Source organism: Brachycentrus maculatus, unplaced genomic scaffold, assembly GCF_059751285.1.
Source record: "Brachycentrus maculatus isolate JH-2025_06_01 unplaced genomic scaffold, ASM5975128v1 h1tg000138l, whole genome shotgun sequence".
In the NCBI taxonomy this organism is placed as follows: Eukaryota; Metazoa; Arthropoda; class Insecta; order Trichoptera; family Brachycentridae; genus Brachycentrus; species Brachycentrus maculatus.
The window spans coordinates 1,881,485-1,897,813 of NW_028280891.1; the positions used below are offsets into that span (position 1 = coordinate 1,881,485).

At 50.4% G+C, this 16,329-nt stretch overlaps 2 protein-coding genes across 4 annotated transcripts; one reads left to right on the forward strand and one right to left on the reverse strand.

The window, feature by feature from the left end:
* Window positions 1–125: 125 nt before the first annotated feature.
* Window positions 126–5,498, reverse strand: AsnRS-m (asparagine--tRNA ligase, mitochondrial). Of its 3 annotated transcripts, none has more exons than XM_088260547.1 (3): window positions 5,171–5,465; window positions 3,795–5,073; window positions 126–256 (listed from the first exon to the last, which is right to left on the reverse strand). In XM_088260547.1, exons 1-2 carry the CDS (start codon window positions 5,324–5,326, stop codon window positions 3,820–3,822), a joined length of 1,410 nt encoding a protein of 469 aa, XP_088116673.1. In that variant the 5' UTR covers window positions 5,327–5,465; the 3' UTR covers window positions 126–256; window positions 3,795–3,819. The 3 variants fall into 3 exon arrangements, with proteins under 3 accessions (XP_088116673.1, XP_088116674.1, XP_088116672.1); XM_088260548.1 differs by lacking the exon at window positions 126–256 and adding an exon at window positions 307–3,533 and having other exon boundaries at window positions 5,171–5,436; XM_088260546.1 differs by lacking the exon at window positions 126–256 and having other exon boundaries at window positions 3,540–5,073; window positions 5,171–5,498.
* A 1,416-nt stretch (window positions 5,499–6,914) lies between these two features.
* On the forward strand, window positions 6,915–15,878 carry sti (citron rho-interacting kinase sticky). The gene is made up of 16 exons (XM_088260542.1): window positions 6,915–7,715; window positions 8,182–8,332; window positions 8,399–8,816; window positions 9,208–9,319; window positions 9,431–9,884; window positions 9,976–10,203; window positions 11,167–11,292; window positions 11,889–12,008; window positions 12,089–12,307; window positions 12,438–12,673; window positions 12,753–13,032; window positions 13,104–13,271; window positions 13,346–13,708; window positions 13,785–14,005; window positions 14,087–14,249; window positions 14,333–15,878. The coding sequence occupies exons 1-16, from the start codon at window positions 7,066–7,068 to the stop codon at window positions 15,737–15,739; spliced, it is 5,316 nt and encodes a 1,771-aa protein (XP_088116668.1). The 5' UTR covers window positions 6,915–7,065; the 3' UTR covers window positions 15,740–15,878.
* The last annotated feature ends 451 nt before the right edge of the window (window positions 15,879–16,329 follow it).

The window sequence follows — 16,329 nt, forward strand, 5'->3', positions numbered from 1 at the left end:
GTCGCCAGTCCATACTTATTCTTAAGGCCACTCCCTACCCCCCTGTTTATGTTTAATAAATCATCTATTGTTTACAATTGTATTCATTTTAGTGCTATTCCTCTTTCCCCCATCTCTTGTTGCCCCAGTAAAACACAGTTCGGCAAATAGTTTAATGGCGTAATAAAAGGATTATAAAGTTAAGGCAATAGAATAGTATCCACCGGTTGGAATGGAAGTCTGATTTCTCTGCAGCAGTTGCGGTAGACTGGACAAGCTGAAAGATAAATGAGGCAAACTGAACTAAACCATTATCATCGTATTTGATACTAAATATCGCGCTTTACAATAGATAAAGTGTTTAATAATATAGAATTTGAACAGTCAAAGAACATTCTTTGAACGTGCAAAGGATTCGATATATGGTTTGATGAATTTAAAACTTAGGATTTCAACTTAATTTAATATGTAAGGGTCGCAATAGTTAATTTATATAATGTGAAAATATTAAGTAACCATCGGTTCAATTTTTTTTTATCCCTACTCCACTACAAAACCTAAATATCCTCTGGAAAAATAAAGGAATATAAGCAAGTTAGATGAGAACTGAAAATATTCAAATTTTATTGAAAAAATCACCATCGGGCTTCTAATATTGAAATAGATGTATTTATAGGAAAACATAGCATTCATGATGCGCTGTTTTTTTGCTCATATCTTTCTTCGAAAATAGATTCAGTCACATTATAAAAACACATTATCACTCAGCCTCTACTGGTACATAAAGGTTCAGTCCTTGGTCCTCTTTTATATCTTTTCTATGCTACAGCATAAAGTCATATGGATTGTGATCCATCTCACTGTATGCGGATGATATGCAAATTTGTTTTATTGTAATCAGGGAGAGAAAACAAACTTGACGATCAATAAATGTAAGTGATTGAATGGTTGAACAAATTGACATTGAACATAGAACAACTCACCCAAATGAGGGAATTTTAATCATAACATTACTAAAGCAGATTAAGTAAGAGCATTTGCAAAAATCACCCAGTTTTTGCATTTGTAGTATTTAGAGTTGAATTATTTAACAGTACATATACAGATCTAACAATCAATAAAATGACTTGACTACAATCAGTAGTAAATCCTGTTACGAGATTGATTTTGGAGTTTTTTTTTAATTCAGTCATTTACTCCTTCACAAACTACACTAGTCATGCTTTTTCCAAAGAGTTGAATACAAATTGTCTGGTTATGTATAAAATGCATAATACGACTCCAGTGTGTAAAAAAAAGCTGCATTATAGATAAATTAGCTGATATGCGTTTCACGGTTTAATCAGCTAGAATAATAGCCATGGGTAAAATGATCTTGCCAGTTCGTAACAAATTTGGGGAAATGCCAGATGGCATGGAAAGCTCTCCCACCAGCAGTTAGAACTGTGAGTGAGATAATTTTGTGCAGTAAAATAATCTAAAATTATTATTATAAAAAGTCGAGAGTTCCCGACAGTTGTTTGTTGATTGCGTGAAATGGGAACATCTGTGGAAAGTATTCATGAAGATGGGAGTCCCATCCCATTTGATAAAACTCATCCATAGGCTTTACGCCCACAGTAAAGCAATCGTAATAATAATTGGCATAAACTTAGCAAGTTTCCCCACTGAGAAAGGTGTAAGACAGGGATGCATACTCTCCCCTGACCTGTTTAACATCTATGGGGAATACATAATGCCCAGGGCTCTATACAAATGGAATGGACGAGTGTCTATTGGTGGCGCAAAGCTGTCCAATATACAATGTGCGGACGACAACACTTTTGGCTAAAGACCCGAAAGAGATAGTAGATCTCCTTAAAAAAGTAGAGATCGAGAGCAAGGCGCTGGATCTGGAGATTAACCAGTGCAGAACCACGATCATGATCATAGATCCAGATGTTTGGTGATATTGGAAACTCACTCCAAGGTTTAGAGGTAATAAACGACTTTCAGTTCCTCGGATCTCAAATCAACATTGAAGGAACTTGCGAAGGAGAGATCAGACGTCATATCGCCATTGCCAAAAGTGCCATGTCTAAGCTAGACATCTGGAAAGACTGGGGTGCGAGTAACACCAAGATAAACCTTGTCGGGAGCTTGGTCCACTCCACTTTTCTCTATTCTGCTGAAATATGGACCATAAAAGCAGCAGAAAGGAGAAAAATTTACGATTTCGAAATGTGTGTTGGAGGCGCATGCTCCGAATTCCATGGACAGCTAGACGCACTAACGAGTCCATTCGCCAGGAACTACGCTTGATTGGCTTGACTCTGGCTAATGTCTATACACGACGGATTCTCCAGTTCTTTGGGACACGTTGCGCATGGCAATGAGGATAGCCTGGAACGACCGGTAGTGATCGGTAGCTTTGGATGGGAAGGGAGGGAGAGAAAGATCCCCCACACGATGGACAGATCAAGTTAAGTCAGCAGCAGACACCTCGGTGGTTGGAGCGCTACGTGCGCAGTCAAGGGATAACTGGAGAAGAGTCATTGCGTCCACAAGGGTCACGACCCTAAGTAATGAGGAATAAGACGGAGAAGAGAAGATTATTATGTAGAACATCATTCAGACAAGTTCTAGGAATCACATTTCTGGCTTATTTAGCTATGTGGCACTTGCCCAACAAGTTGATGCGGACTCGGATAACTGTAGTCGACTGCAATGTGTCAACCTGAAACACCAATAAGTAGGAATGGAAGGGTGCACCGTGTAATAATACCTTAGCAGATACTAAAGGTGTTTAGAAATTATTGTGGATAACACTCCCGACACCGAGTACCATATTTATGTCTCCTATATCATATTTTCCATTTCAATGTATCGCTTGACAATCAGTTGAAGCACAACTAAATAATGGGTTACGTACAATCGAAACCTTTCAATGACATATATAACTGCTAAGCTAGAATAATTTTACAATTAGTTTTTTCCCATTAGAGATCAGGGCTGGTAAAGGGGACCGAGATGACATGGTCCTTAGGAAAACTTGGGAGGTTAGCAAACTTGTTAATAAAGATGTTTTTGCTTCATAATATTATTTATATTAGATTATATTTCAAAATACTAAAATGCCCTAAAAATGATCGGCAAAATTGTAATTTTTATATCCGTGATAATTCAACTGGGTAAATTGGTTATTTAGAGAGGCAACTGATGTGACAATTTAATTGAAATCATTTGTTGACATTCAAAAGTCAGAAAAACGCAACTAGTTTGGGGAGATCCCATTAAAATTAGGCAGATCTCGATAAAGGGATATTGCCAAATCAATAGTTACAAATTTGCTCGAGTACATGTAGCCGGAGAGCATGTATGACCGGGCGGATACAAGTTAAGGAAGCTATAAGTGTCGGGACAAATATACTCCTGCCAAGAAATGGTGACAGTAGAAATAGCAGCAGTGGATTCTTTTTCTGAAGATGTATAATTTATAGATTTCAGATTCTCCATATCACTGTCTTTATGACCCAAAGTATCGAGTGTCCTCGGTCTTCTTTTGCTGGAATAATCTAAAAAAGTGATTACAAGAACTGTATATATATTTATTGTTTGTTTATATATATATATTTGTTTTGAAACGATAGTTGGATGGTTATCTGCCGAACATAGACAGTTATGTAAGTTTCATTGTGTACACATTTGCAAGAAGAGTGTCTGCATAAGAATATTCTTTGCAGTAATTATGTGGTCACTCTGTATTTGCCTTAGTGATTATTAATTGTTAAAAAAATTCAAGCGGTGTAGCGAAGCACTTCTAGATTCATACTCACCGAGGGAATTGGAAAGAGCGACTAACTAAAGCGGACAGTTGTGCGGCCATCTCGGGAAAGGAATAGTGTCCTTAATGTTGGGAATGGCGCATATAAGCTGCAGGAGACGCTCCAGGCCGAGTCCGTAGCCGGCGGTGGGCGCTCCCCCGAAGGAGCGCAGCTGCAGGTACCAGTCCAGCCCGGGGGGCACGCGTGCCTCCAGCGCAGCGCGGTCGCGCTCGCGCACGCTGCCGCCCGCCACCTCCCCCACCAGCGGCGCCAGCAGGTCCACGGCCAGCGCGATCTCGGGACGCTGCGGGCAAGCCGCCGCGTAGAAAGGCTTGCCCGCGCGCGGCCAGTGCGTCACGAACGTGGGCGCGCCCGTCAGCTCCACCAGCCTCAGCTCTTGCTCCTTGCTGAGCTCCGGCGGCGCGTCGCGTTCCCCGAGCAAGTCGAGCGCCTGGCGCAGGGTGAGCGCGGCGAACGGCGCGTCCAGCCACTCGGCGCCGCCCTCCGCGCCCCGCAGCATTCGCACGTCGGCCGGGCGCTCGCGAAGCACGGCACGCGTCACGGCCTTCACCAGCCGCTCCATCTCGCGGCACAGCGTCTCCAGGTCGTCCACGAACGCCATCTCCGCCTCCAGCATGTAGAACTCGGAGAGATGCAGGCGCGACCTGGAGTTCTCGGCGCGAAAGGTCGGGCCCAGCGAGTACACTCGGCCGAGGCCCTGCGCGGCCGCTTCCAGGTGCAGCTGCCCCGACACGCTCAGGAAGGTGGGTCGGCCGAAGTAGGCGTGGTGCGGCGGCTGGTCGGCGCGCCGCATGTCGGCCACGGTGGCCGCGCTGTCCGGCTGCACGCGGAACACCTCGCCGCCGCCCTCGCAGTCGTTGCTCGTGAGCACAGGCGTGTGCACGAGCAGAAAGCCGGCGCCGCCGAAGTGGGCGTGCGCGGCCCTGGTGGCCGCGTCGCGCACGCGCAGCAGCGCCGAGGCGGCCGTCGTGCGCGCGCGCAGGTGCGGGTGCTGGCGCAGCGCCTCCGCCGGGCACTGGTGGCGCGCCAGGAGCGGCAAGCCGGCGTCCGGCGCGCACGGCGCGCGCACCGTGACGCGCTCGGCGCGCAGCTCCGGCTGGCCGCGCGGCGTGCTGCCGATGTTACCGGCCACGTGCACGGCCGCCCCCCACGTCAGCTCCTCGGGAGACGCTTCTCTCGGGAGGAATATCTGAAGTCTCTCCACGCAGGACCCGTCGCTCACGTCGAAAAACACATTTTTTTTCTGGATACGTATAGCTTTTACCCATCCCTGTGGACAAACATCAATGACTAGTACGTGAACATATTGAATAATCGCAATACCATAATAACATAACGCGTCGAACAAATAAAAACTGTCACGGAACCTGAACTGATGCGGGCCCTTCTAGTTTTTTCGAGTAAATGTCGGAAATGAGACACATTTTGTGAGTTGCCCTGCGCGCGGGACTCGGCCATACGTTCAATAATTTATTTAAAATTTTCCTTGTTAACATTTCTGTAACTAAAAAACGGTTAATCATACAAATAAGCTGTCCATTAGCACAAAAAATATGACTCGGAAACCATTAACTAAAAAATTACGGTTTTGACGGATTGTGAACTCTTCCGACTTCGAGAAATATATTTTTGCATAATTTTTCTACTTATAAAATGTTTATGGTCCGTTTTAAACGCGACCTGTTCATAAACATTATCCGATCACCGACTGTACCGATTGTACTAATCGATTGAATCGTTTACCAATATAAAAGATATACGGTATTTTTCTCGACGTTAGTTGACATTAAAGGTAAGGATTTGTAGTTGCGCAATCATTGATGGCATCGTTGACATATTCTTCCTGCAAGATGGACGATTTAAAAAAAATCAGTCAGGATTCCAGCGACATGTCCCGTTTTCCTGACAAGGTCCCTCTTGCACCCTGGTTACGATAACGTATGTGTTTTCAACTGTCGAACAATCCCCAGTAAGCTAAAACAGCATCTCGTGATGTAAATGGGACCCCGTGATACAAGCTGCTATGCCAGATATCAGGAAGCGTATTTTCTGTGACAACGCTTTTATTTTACTTTTTGCTTGTCTTTCTTTCGTCATTTAAGCTCCAAAAGGAAACAATGTATAATGTGAAAATATGCCACTTAATTTTTAAAACCCTAAAATATTCGCTATATCTGAAAATATGATTTTATATATATTTTTCAATAACTAGGGCTAAAGGGTGCCTATGCATCTCAACGCATAAAAAAGAGTCTTTTTGAAAACTAAGCCCAGTAAAAAATATGCTTTTTATGTCAGTTCCAAGCCCTATATTAAGTTAATAAAAATTGAACTTAAAAATGAAAATATTTCCTACTATCGGAAATAGGAAAAGGGAATCTACAGGAATATTATTTATCGGTCAATGAGCACAATTATCGATTTGGCAACAAAGATGGAAAGTTCTCCAAATTTACCCAAATAATATAAGCTTATTTCAAAAGTAAGTCAAGTATTTTTTTTAATCTAAAAAAACATAAAATTTATGTATTTATAATACTATATTTTTATTATTTTCATGACCAGTAAGGCTGTTGTTACTCCTTTAATACATTTCTGTATGATTTTTTAATTTTGTATCCCATCATTGAGTTTACCTCGTAATTTTATTTAAAGATATAACTGAAAGAACAACCTAGTATATTAATAAAAATAAACTTAATAAGAAAAAAAATACTAAAATATGTCCTTCAAAAAAAAGGAAAAATGAATTCTTTGTTGAATTGCATTGACATTATTAAATCACCACAATGTTTGTTCTGTCATTATCGTCATTTAAAAATATTAAATTGATTTGAATATTCTTTCAGTTCCTCTTTTACCTTTCGCTGATAAATTTATTGAGAATAACTCCTTATTTTTGTACTCTATGGTTCTTCAATTTATATTCTCGCAGTTGGTACTTCGTCAATAGGTTATATTTATTTATTTTGTCTATATGTATGTTATATGTTTGAAATTTGAATCGCAAGAGCCGTTGACATTTGTCTTTTTAGACAGCCGTGAAACCATTTATAAAAATAATAACTTATTAACGAAACAACCCGCAAATTATTGTAGAATGTAATAAAAATCTAGCGAATGTTTAGTGCCATCACTTGCAGGCATATTTTCTCAGTTATTGATGCTTATTTATTTAAACGAACTAATTCGTGTTGTATTTATAGTGTTTAAAATATGTAATAAGTTATAATAAAGACAAGTCTTCGGATACCGCGAAATTATGGAACCTTCAAAAGACGCGATCAGCGTGCGACTCGCCAAACTGAATAATCAGTTTTTCGGGCGATCCTCGGACCCGAAACGGTTCCTCCACAGAGATGGCTTGCTGGACGCCCTCACGGTGCTGTACGACGAGTGCAACAACGAGACTCTCAAGAAGGGCGACCGGCACATCGCCAAGTTCGTGGACACGTATCGCGGCGCGCTGTCGGAGCTGCGCCGCCTGCGGGTGAACATCGCCGACTTCGAGGTGAAGGACATAATCGGGCGCGGCCACTTCGGCGAGGTGCACGTGGTGCGCGAGAAGCGCACGGGGGACGTGTACGCCATGAAGAGCGTGCGCAAGGAGGCGGCGCTGGCGCGCGAGGGCGAGGAGGGCGCGGGGGGCGCCGAGCGCGCGGCGCTGGCGGCGGGCGGCGGGAGCGCGTGGCTCGTGGCGCTGCAGTACGCGTTCCAGGACGCGGGGCAGCTGTATCTCGTGATGGAGTACTGCGCGGGCGGCGACCTGCGCGCGCTGCTGGCGCGCGAGGGCGCGCTGTCCGAGGGCCACGCGCGCCACTATGCGGCGCAGCTGCTCGAGGCGCTGGCCGCCCTGCACGCGCTCGGCTTCGTGCACCGCGACCTCAAGCCCGACAACGTGCTACTCGACAGGTACCAACCGGGAGTAGCCAGTAGGCTACTCTCCTCCTCCCCTTAAATCCTCACCTTATCCACAATTTTGCTCTATTTCTCTTTCTTCAATCATTTGTAGTAAAGTGTTAGTTATTTGTATAGATCCGGAAGATTTATATGTAAAAGCTCTGCGGGAGTCAATCTACTATAACTCGCTAGTATAATGCTGAATGCTGAAGTTCGTGTGGACACCAGGGGAGTCAACAAACTGAGTCACAAACCTGGACTGGTACTGAGGCGCAGGGCTTATCACTTTGCCTTTGCTTACGCGAATTAACAACCAACAAAACACTGCGTCGATGCGAAGCGGTGTTCTATGCACCATTCGGTATAGATAAGGATTAGAAGGAAGTAGGTTTGGGTGACTTTGAATTGAATTGAAATAGAAGCACTTTGAATATCTACAGAAAACACAATATGTTAGAGAGCGCTGTGCGTGTTTCAGGTGCGGACACGTCAAGCTGGCAGACTTCGGCAGCGCGGCTCGGCTCTCCGCCGCCGGTACGGCGTCCTGCCCTGTCCCCGTGGGCACGCCTCACTACATTGCCCCCGAGCTGCTGCGCGCCCTGGAGGACCCGCTCCGGCATCCCCACGGGGTGAGTGCTGCGCCCGGCGCCCGCGGTCCTCCCGCTCCCCGCGCTGACCGCTCTCTCTGTCCGCAGACCGCCTGCGACTACTGGTCCCTGGGCGTGGTGGCGTACGAGCTGGTCGCGGGGCGCACGCCGTGGGAGGGTGCGGGCGACAGCGCGGCGCGCGTGTACGCCGCCATCCAGCGCCACGTGCGGCCCGCGTGGCCCTCCGCCTCCCCCGCACCCTCGGCCCCCTACCGCGAGCTGACAGCGCGCCTGCTGAGTCCCGCGCCGGCCGAGCGCCCCGACGCGGCGGCCGCGCGCGCGCACGCGCTCTTCCGGGACGTGCGCTGGCAGGAGCTGCGCGAGCGCGCGCCGCCGTACGTGCCCGTGGTGCGCGGGGATGACGACGCCTCCAACTTCCAGCGCCCGGAGCGGCTCCAGCGCGTGCCCAGTGTGGGCAGCTTGCGAACTCGCGCGCAGTTCAGTGGTCGTAATCTGCCCTTCATCGGTGAGTAAGCTTTGTGAAGTAGCAAGAAGCGCTCGGCCTGTTAATAATCCCCACATATAGAAACTGTCCATCGTGCCACTTCACGTCGGGGTAGGGAGAGGGGCGAAGCTTTCGGATATGACGATTGTTCACTTTCGTCACTCTGCCCGATCATCCCGTGTCTTCTTCCATCTTTCTCAGCTTCTACTTTCAACGGTATTTATTCTAAAAAGCTGTTTTTTTCCCTTTCCTTAATGCTACATTTTGATCACAGCTGATTTTTTGTTCTGTAAAGGCACACTTTAATTAGCTTATCAAATTAAAATGATTTTTATTTGAATTCTCAAGTAGAAACTTTTGCGTGTAATTTTTAAAAGCGAGACATTCCTAACTGTTGACTCATTTTATGTAGGATTCACTTATATCCCCGATTTGGTGGCCCCAGCAGAGGGGGAGGGGGGAGAAGTCGAAGGCTTTCTCAACTCGAGCCTCAACTCCACCGCCATCTGCCTCTCCAGCTTCAGGTGAGTCACTATATTTGTGTGCGTATGTGGGTGTATGCGCCTGCGAGTGCGCGTGCGTACACGCATGTATGCGGAGTAGTCGGGTGACCGTGCGCCGCCGTGTGACTGCAGGGAGATGGAGAGTCTGCTGGAGGCGCGGCGTCGCGAGATGGAGGCGCTGCACGCGCGCGTGGCCAGCGCGGAGGTGGCGCGCGCCGCTGCCGAAGAGCGCGCGCGAGCGCTACCCGCGCTGGAGGATGATCGCGCGCGCCTGGAGCGCGAGCTCGGCGAGGCCGCGCTGCACGCGCGCCAGCTGCAGCGCGCCGCGCAGCGCGAGCACGGGGAGCGCGCCGCGCTGGAGGAGCGCTCGCTGGCGGCCGCGCGTGCCGCGCGGGCCCGCTGGGAGGAGGAGCGCGCTGCGGAGCGGGCGGCCGCGCGGCAGGAGGCTGGCCGGCTGGCCGCGCAGGCCGCGCAGCTGACGGTCACGGTGGAGCAGCAGGCCGCGCGCCTCGCGGCCGCTGGGGCGGACCTGCAGCGGGCGCAACTCCAGCTGAGAGACCTGCAGCTCTTGCAGAAAGATCACAAGGTAAACGGGCATTATGATACTACAATTCTTACGGTGTAGAAAGTACGATGCGTATAGTACGGAGTGATATTATGTGACGTTGGCGGTGCAGGACAATATGGCCAAGGCGCGACGCCTCACGCGGCAGTCCCTGGCGCCGGTGCTGGAGGCGGGCGAGCGAGAGCGGCTGCTGGCGGAGGTGGCGCGCGCCCAGGCGGAGCGCGCGGAGGTGCAGCGCGAGCACGCCAGTGCGCTCCGCCAGCTCACCTTGGCGCGCGACACGGAGCAGAATTTACGCGTGGAACTCGAGGAACGCTGCAAGGACTACGCTGATCTGAAGGTACCTGGACAATATACTTACTGATCATGTAGTTTTTCTTTCTTTACATAATGCTGAGCAATAATAGAATTTAAACATTATCGCAAATATAATATAGGTATGTGACCTGGCTATAATCCCGATTACAAATATTTATTAGTTACCTTCAAAGTTTGATTATTTATTAAATGTAATAAAGTGATTAGTACATGTTGAAAGGTGTTGAATTATATTTGTGTAGATTATGGCACCAAACAAATGAGAGCAGCACTGAAAGTATATTTTAACAAACTGCAACATAAAACTTGCGGATAGAATTATCGCAGTTTTATTATACATATAAAATTTATATTGGAAATAATTTTAAATGAAAATTACACAGATGAATCAATCTTTTCAAATTTACAAGCACTGCGTTATATCTAGGTTAATAATTTAATTGTACTTTTGAAATGTTGAAATTGCTCTCTAGTGAGTGGATTTTTATATTTTTATATTTTTTAGTGATTTTTTTTGTTACTTTATTCTGTTAGACGATTCAAATCATTCTGCTAAACAATACAGTCGTACTCTTATCCATTCCCTACGTTTGAATGTCATCTCTGCTCTCAGGGAGAAATTGCTTTTTTTTTTTAAAACCTATTCTTACGTTATTTATGAAAATTATATGTACAAAGTACATAAAAACATACCGAGATGTGAACCTTGCGAGATGTGATCCCACGTGTGGATCTTTCGTGCTCAGAGAAAGGTTCCTTACATTAGATTCCTAGTAAAATAAGGTTGCGGAACATTCCTTTTAGAAATAATAAATATTCAAGTATGTGGAAAGAAACAGGTAGGTTTGCTTAAATTGAACCATTGTTATTTGAAGTTGTGATTATCTGTGAGAGAAATGGACCTTCAGATTGCCCTCGTTCAGCATAGAAAGAAGAGTCAAGCTTATCGAGTTGATAACTAATATTTGTTGTCCTCCGTACGCAGAGTCAGGAGGAACATCTGCCGCAGTTACAGACGCGTCTCGGTGAGGCGGAGCGGCGAGAGTGCGAGTGGCGGCGCGAGCGCGAGGAGGCGGAACGCGAGCGCGACGTGCTGCAGCGCCGGGTGGAGGTGAGTGCGTGGCGCGCGTACATAGTTTCCTTTTAGCTCCATACACTTTTACCAGCGATGTTTAACAGATACGCTTTTTATAATAAGAACTGACAACTATTCTAAATAAATATTAACCGCAGATTCCACCTTTGGCCATCGCGATAAGGAATGTGTGCCTTCTTTGGAACCGATTCTCCTTTTTAAGTCCATCGTTTTGACTGCTTTTTCGTCTCAGGTGTATTGTAGTGAACCCGTGTTTCATTCATCGCAATAAATCGATGCAAAAACTCGGATTTATTGCTCTGAAATGTTTAATTAATTTTTTTCCATGTTCATAAATTCACCGAGAGCGTTCACTATTGATGACTGTCGATCGAAGACTAAACAATGTATCGTTGTGAAACTCGAAAGATAAGTTTTATAAGGTCGGTACTTTCTTCTTCTTTTTCTTTATGTAGATCCTAGGAATCTGTTTGTGCCTCCGCATGTCGCCCTCGGAATGTCGGTACTTTCATAACAAAAAAAGGGTTTTTAACCGACTACCGCCATCTCTAAGTGAGGCCAGATACTACGGGGACTAACTTCGTACATACTTAACCTCGCGTTGTGCGCAGGAACTGGAGTTCTCGGTGTGCGCGCTCGAGTCAGACGCGCTGGAGTGGCGCAGTGAGGAGGGTGCGCTGCGGGAACGTCTCGCCAGCGCCGCCACGCAGCAGGACAAGTACAGGAGCAAGGTATGCGGCCCGACACTGCCTTCCTACTGCCCACTTACTAGTCTCACCGATAATACTTTACAATCCGTCCTTCTGCTCAGGTTGCCGAGTTGGAGGATCTGTTGTCGAAGCTGCAAGGGGAAGTGGCGCGCCTGGAGGCGGACAAGAGTCGCACCGACGGACCGCACGGGCTCGATAAAGGCGGCGGTTTCCTGGAGGAGCGCGCGGCGGCGGCCGAGCGCCAGCTGCGGGCGGCGCACGAGGAGGTCGCGCTGCTGAAGCAGGAGGCGCGCAAGGCCAACTCCGCCTTGTGGAAAAAGGTTAAATTTGTTAAATCGCTATTTAATTTATTAAATAATTTTCATAATCGATTTTTTTTCTTACTCGGTTTTGCTAAGCGCCGGATAAGTATTCAAAGAAGTGTTCGCGAGTAAGGAAGTAATTTTGCAGGAAAAAGAACTGGCAGATTGCGATTTGGATCGGCGGATCGCGTGTCGGGAACTCAAGCAGGCCGAGGAAAAGGTCCGTCTCGGGGCGGAGGAGCGTGCGGTCACCGAGGCGCGTCTCGCCGCGCTCCAGGCTGAGCTGGCGGCCGCGCTCGAGGACGCCGCGCGCCAGGGAGAGGCGGCCCGCGCGGGGGCGGACGCTCGCTGTCTGCTGGACAAGCTCACTGCCGAGCACGACAGGTGACAGATAACCCTCACGGCTCTGAATGGATATTCTCGCGCTACCGAGCGGGTCTGCTGACCATATTACAACTTGCAGGTGCCGTAACGATATAATGAAGTTGAAGGGTGAGCTGCAGTACAGCGAGAACAGGCGACTGAAGGCCGAGCGGATGGCGGCGAGCAGCGAGGCGGAGCGCAGCGCCGAGCGGGAGGAGCGCGCGCTGCTGCAGGACGCGCTGCGGCAACGCGAGGCGCAAAACGACGCCCTCGCGCACAATTACCAGCTACTCAAGGAGGCGTGCACCATATTGGAGGAGCAGGTGATCGACTTCGAGCGCCTCACTCAGCTGCAGGAGAGCACCAACGAGCGCCTCAAGGTGAGTCCCGCGCGCTCCACTCATCCCAGCCTCTTTTGTTCGGCGCAAACTGACGGTCATATTTCTCGTAGGATGAAAGGGACAAAAGTGCCGAAGAGTGTCAGGAGGTGCGGAGAGAGCTGTGCGAGGAGCGGACGCGGCTCGAAAGCGCGCGCCGAGAGTGCTCGGAGGCTAGCTCGCAGTGCCGCGATGCTATGCACGCCACCCGCCAGCAGAGAGAACGCCATCTGGATCTCGAGGTGACAGTCGTATTACGTTTCCTCTTTTTATATACGTCCAGTCGGTAGTCTATTACTAAATCTGGTAATTTCAGAAACAATTGGACGAACTCCTCGGTCGAGAGAGCTGTCTGCGGGCCGAGCTGGAGGAGACCGCGACGCAGGCGGAGAGTGAGGCCGCCCGGCGCGAGCGCGCCGAGTCCGCGCTGGAGGGGCTGCGCGTCCAGCAGGCCGCGCTCAAGGAGGAGCTGAGCGCGCTGCACTCGGCGCAGGCGCGGGCGCGCCAGGAGCAGCTGGAGCAGCGCGCGCGGCTGCAGGAGGCGGAGGCGGGCGCCGAGGGGCTGCGCGAGCTGCTGCGCGACATGGAGGCGCAGGCCGCGCACTGGCGCCAGCGCGAGCTCAAGGCCGAAGCCACTATCCGCCAGCATCTCAAGCTCATCGACTTCCTGCAGACTAAGGTGAGGATCGAGGTCCAACACCGGGGTATGCGCCTCCGTATCGCGCCGCACTTCATAACTATGCGTCGTATTCCAGGTGGAGGAGGCCAACAAGAAGAAGAAAGGTCTCGGGGAACTGTTGTTCGGTAGCCGCAGCGGGACCAAGGAGAACGTGCCTCCCCCCTCCCCCGCCGGCGGAGCACTGCGCGAGCGGAACCACTCGGTGCGGGAGAGCCCCCGCGCGCGCCCCCTCGCAGCGCCGCCAGCCCCGGCCGGCGAGCCCTGCCCGCTCATGGAGGGGTGGGTCCGCGTGGACAAGTGAGTACCTCATTTTTATATTTATACTATTGTTATAAGTCACATTGTAAGTAGTATACTAAAGAATCGCGACATCGCCAGAGACGGCCTGCTGCAGCGCGTCTACATGGAGTTGCGCGGGCGGCGACTGCGGCGGCGTGGCATCGGAGATACGACGCTGAGCGGCGCCAGCGTGCTCGCGAGCCTCGCGCCCTCCTCCGCGCCCCTTCTGCTCTCCTCTCAAGAATGCCTCACCGGCTTCATGGTCAGCGTTATTATTCTTTCGTCGCTTACTTTTTTCCTAAGGTAATTTAAACTTTCTTATTTAAATGCGATTCGTCTTTGTAGTTGGAATTTCCCGAGTCCCCTCCGCTCGTGGTCGTCTGTCCCTCGGTCGGGCAGCGCCGAGACTGGCTCTCCGCTCTGCGCGAAGCCGGCTTGCCCGTGCGGGACGAGGCGCCTCCCGCGTGGGGCCGCCTGCTGCTCCGCGAGCCCGCCCCGCCGGTCACCTGCCTGCTGGAGCTGGACCAGGACGCGTGCCTCCTGGGTACCGAGCGCGGCTTGCGCTGCTGGGTGCGGGGGCGAGAGGGCGCCGCCCCGCTCGCCTGCTGGGAGGGCGGCGGCGTGCGGGCCGCGCTGGCAGCGCCCGCGCTCGACTGCTGCGTGTTGCTGCCCGCGTCGGGCGCGGCGCCCGTCGCGCTGTCCCTGCGCCAGCTGCGCTGCGCCCTGCGCGCGCTGCCCGCCGCCCGCCCGAGCCTCGCGCCCCTCTCGCTGCCGCTGGCGCTGGAGCCCTCCGAGGCCTGCCTGCGCGCGCGGCTGTGCGCGCGCCGGGGGCTGCTCTGTGTGGGCACGACCCGCTCCGTGTGCCTGCTGTGGCGGAAGGAGGGCTCCTGGTCGGCGGCGCGGCGCGTGGCGCTGCCGGGCCCGGCGCGCGCCCTGCTGCTGGCCGCGCACACGGCCCTGCTCGCCGCGCCCGCTCCCCTGGAGCTGGACCTGGCGACGCTGGAGGTGGAGGAGTTCCTGGACCCCTCGGACCCCGCGCTGGCCGCCGCGCGGCGCCTGCAGCCTGCGGAGATGCTGCTCGTGGGAGAGAGCGCCGGGGATGCCGAGTACCTGCTGTGCTACCCCGAGTTGGCTATATTCGTAGACAGCTACGGTCGCCGTTCGCGAGCGCGCGACGTCCTCTGGGAGCACGCGCCGCAGAGCTTCGTCTTCAGAAAGCCGTTCCTCTTCGCTTTCTACGCTTCGGGCGTCGACATCCTCCGACTGGAGGACGGCTCCTTCCGTCTCCCGGAAGGCGGAGACGACGAGAGCGTGTCGTCGGCTTCGTCGGTAGTCGAGCGCGTGAGCGTCGCATTGTCGGCTCCCAAGTTCCTGGGTGAGTCTTCGGCACCGGGCTGCGTGTACGTGTCTACGGCGGATGATGACGGATCTTCCCGGATATTGGAACTCTACGGCGGAGAAGCCTTCGGAGACTTGCGCGTGTCGACGGAGACGTTGGATTCTGCAGGTGCCGACGAGGCGGCGTCGATTAACACGGACACCGCTTCTCTGTGCGATAGTCTTCGGGACTCTTTGGTCGAGACCCGAACCGATTTTGCTTCTCATATCCGCGAGAAAGCTAAACTGTTGAACTCCATCAAGAGCGAGAGGGACAAAGCTAACGCCATCTCCCTCGCTCTGGCCGCCTCCGAGGACGCGGAGAGTCGCTCCGGCGAGGAGGCGCGCGGCGCCGCGCGCTCTCACCGCCACTGAACTGACGAGCGAAGCGTTCCCGAATTTCATTTTAATGTACATATAGGAATAAAATATTTGATAATATGTAATTTTGTAATAACCGAATGATACGTAATTTATTTTTTTACTTTTGATTAAAGTATAATAAAACTATGAATCTGTGTTATATTATTTTTGAATGAATAATGTAGATATTGACAACATACATAGTGAAGAATTCCACCTTGCCAAGAAGGCGGGTGGATGGTTGGAGCGCTGTGCGCGGCGCAGGCGAGGTCACGACCCTCAGTCATGAGGAGGAGAGGGAGAACAAGGAATTAGGCGACTGTTACTATTGTGAAGGTGATCAATCCTGCGTTCCAGATTCTCCAGAACACGGGACAAATGGAAAAATGGTAGGAAGGTTACACAAAAATCAGTCGGAAGCTTAAATGCTCACCGCATTCAATATATCCGGAACAATTGTAGGATGCTGACAAAATAGCAATTTTCGAATGCTTGAATTATACTAAAAATATGAAAAAATATAAAACCCTTTTTTGTGGACGCTGTACACGTTGTTCTCTTTGTGACGAGCGAGTTTAAACATGAGTGAAACTCGAGAGTCG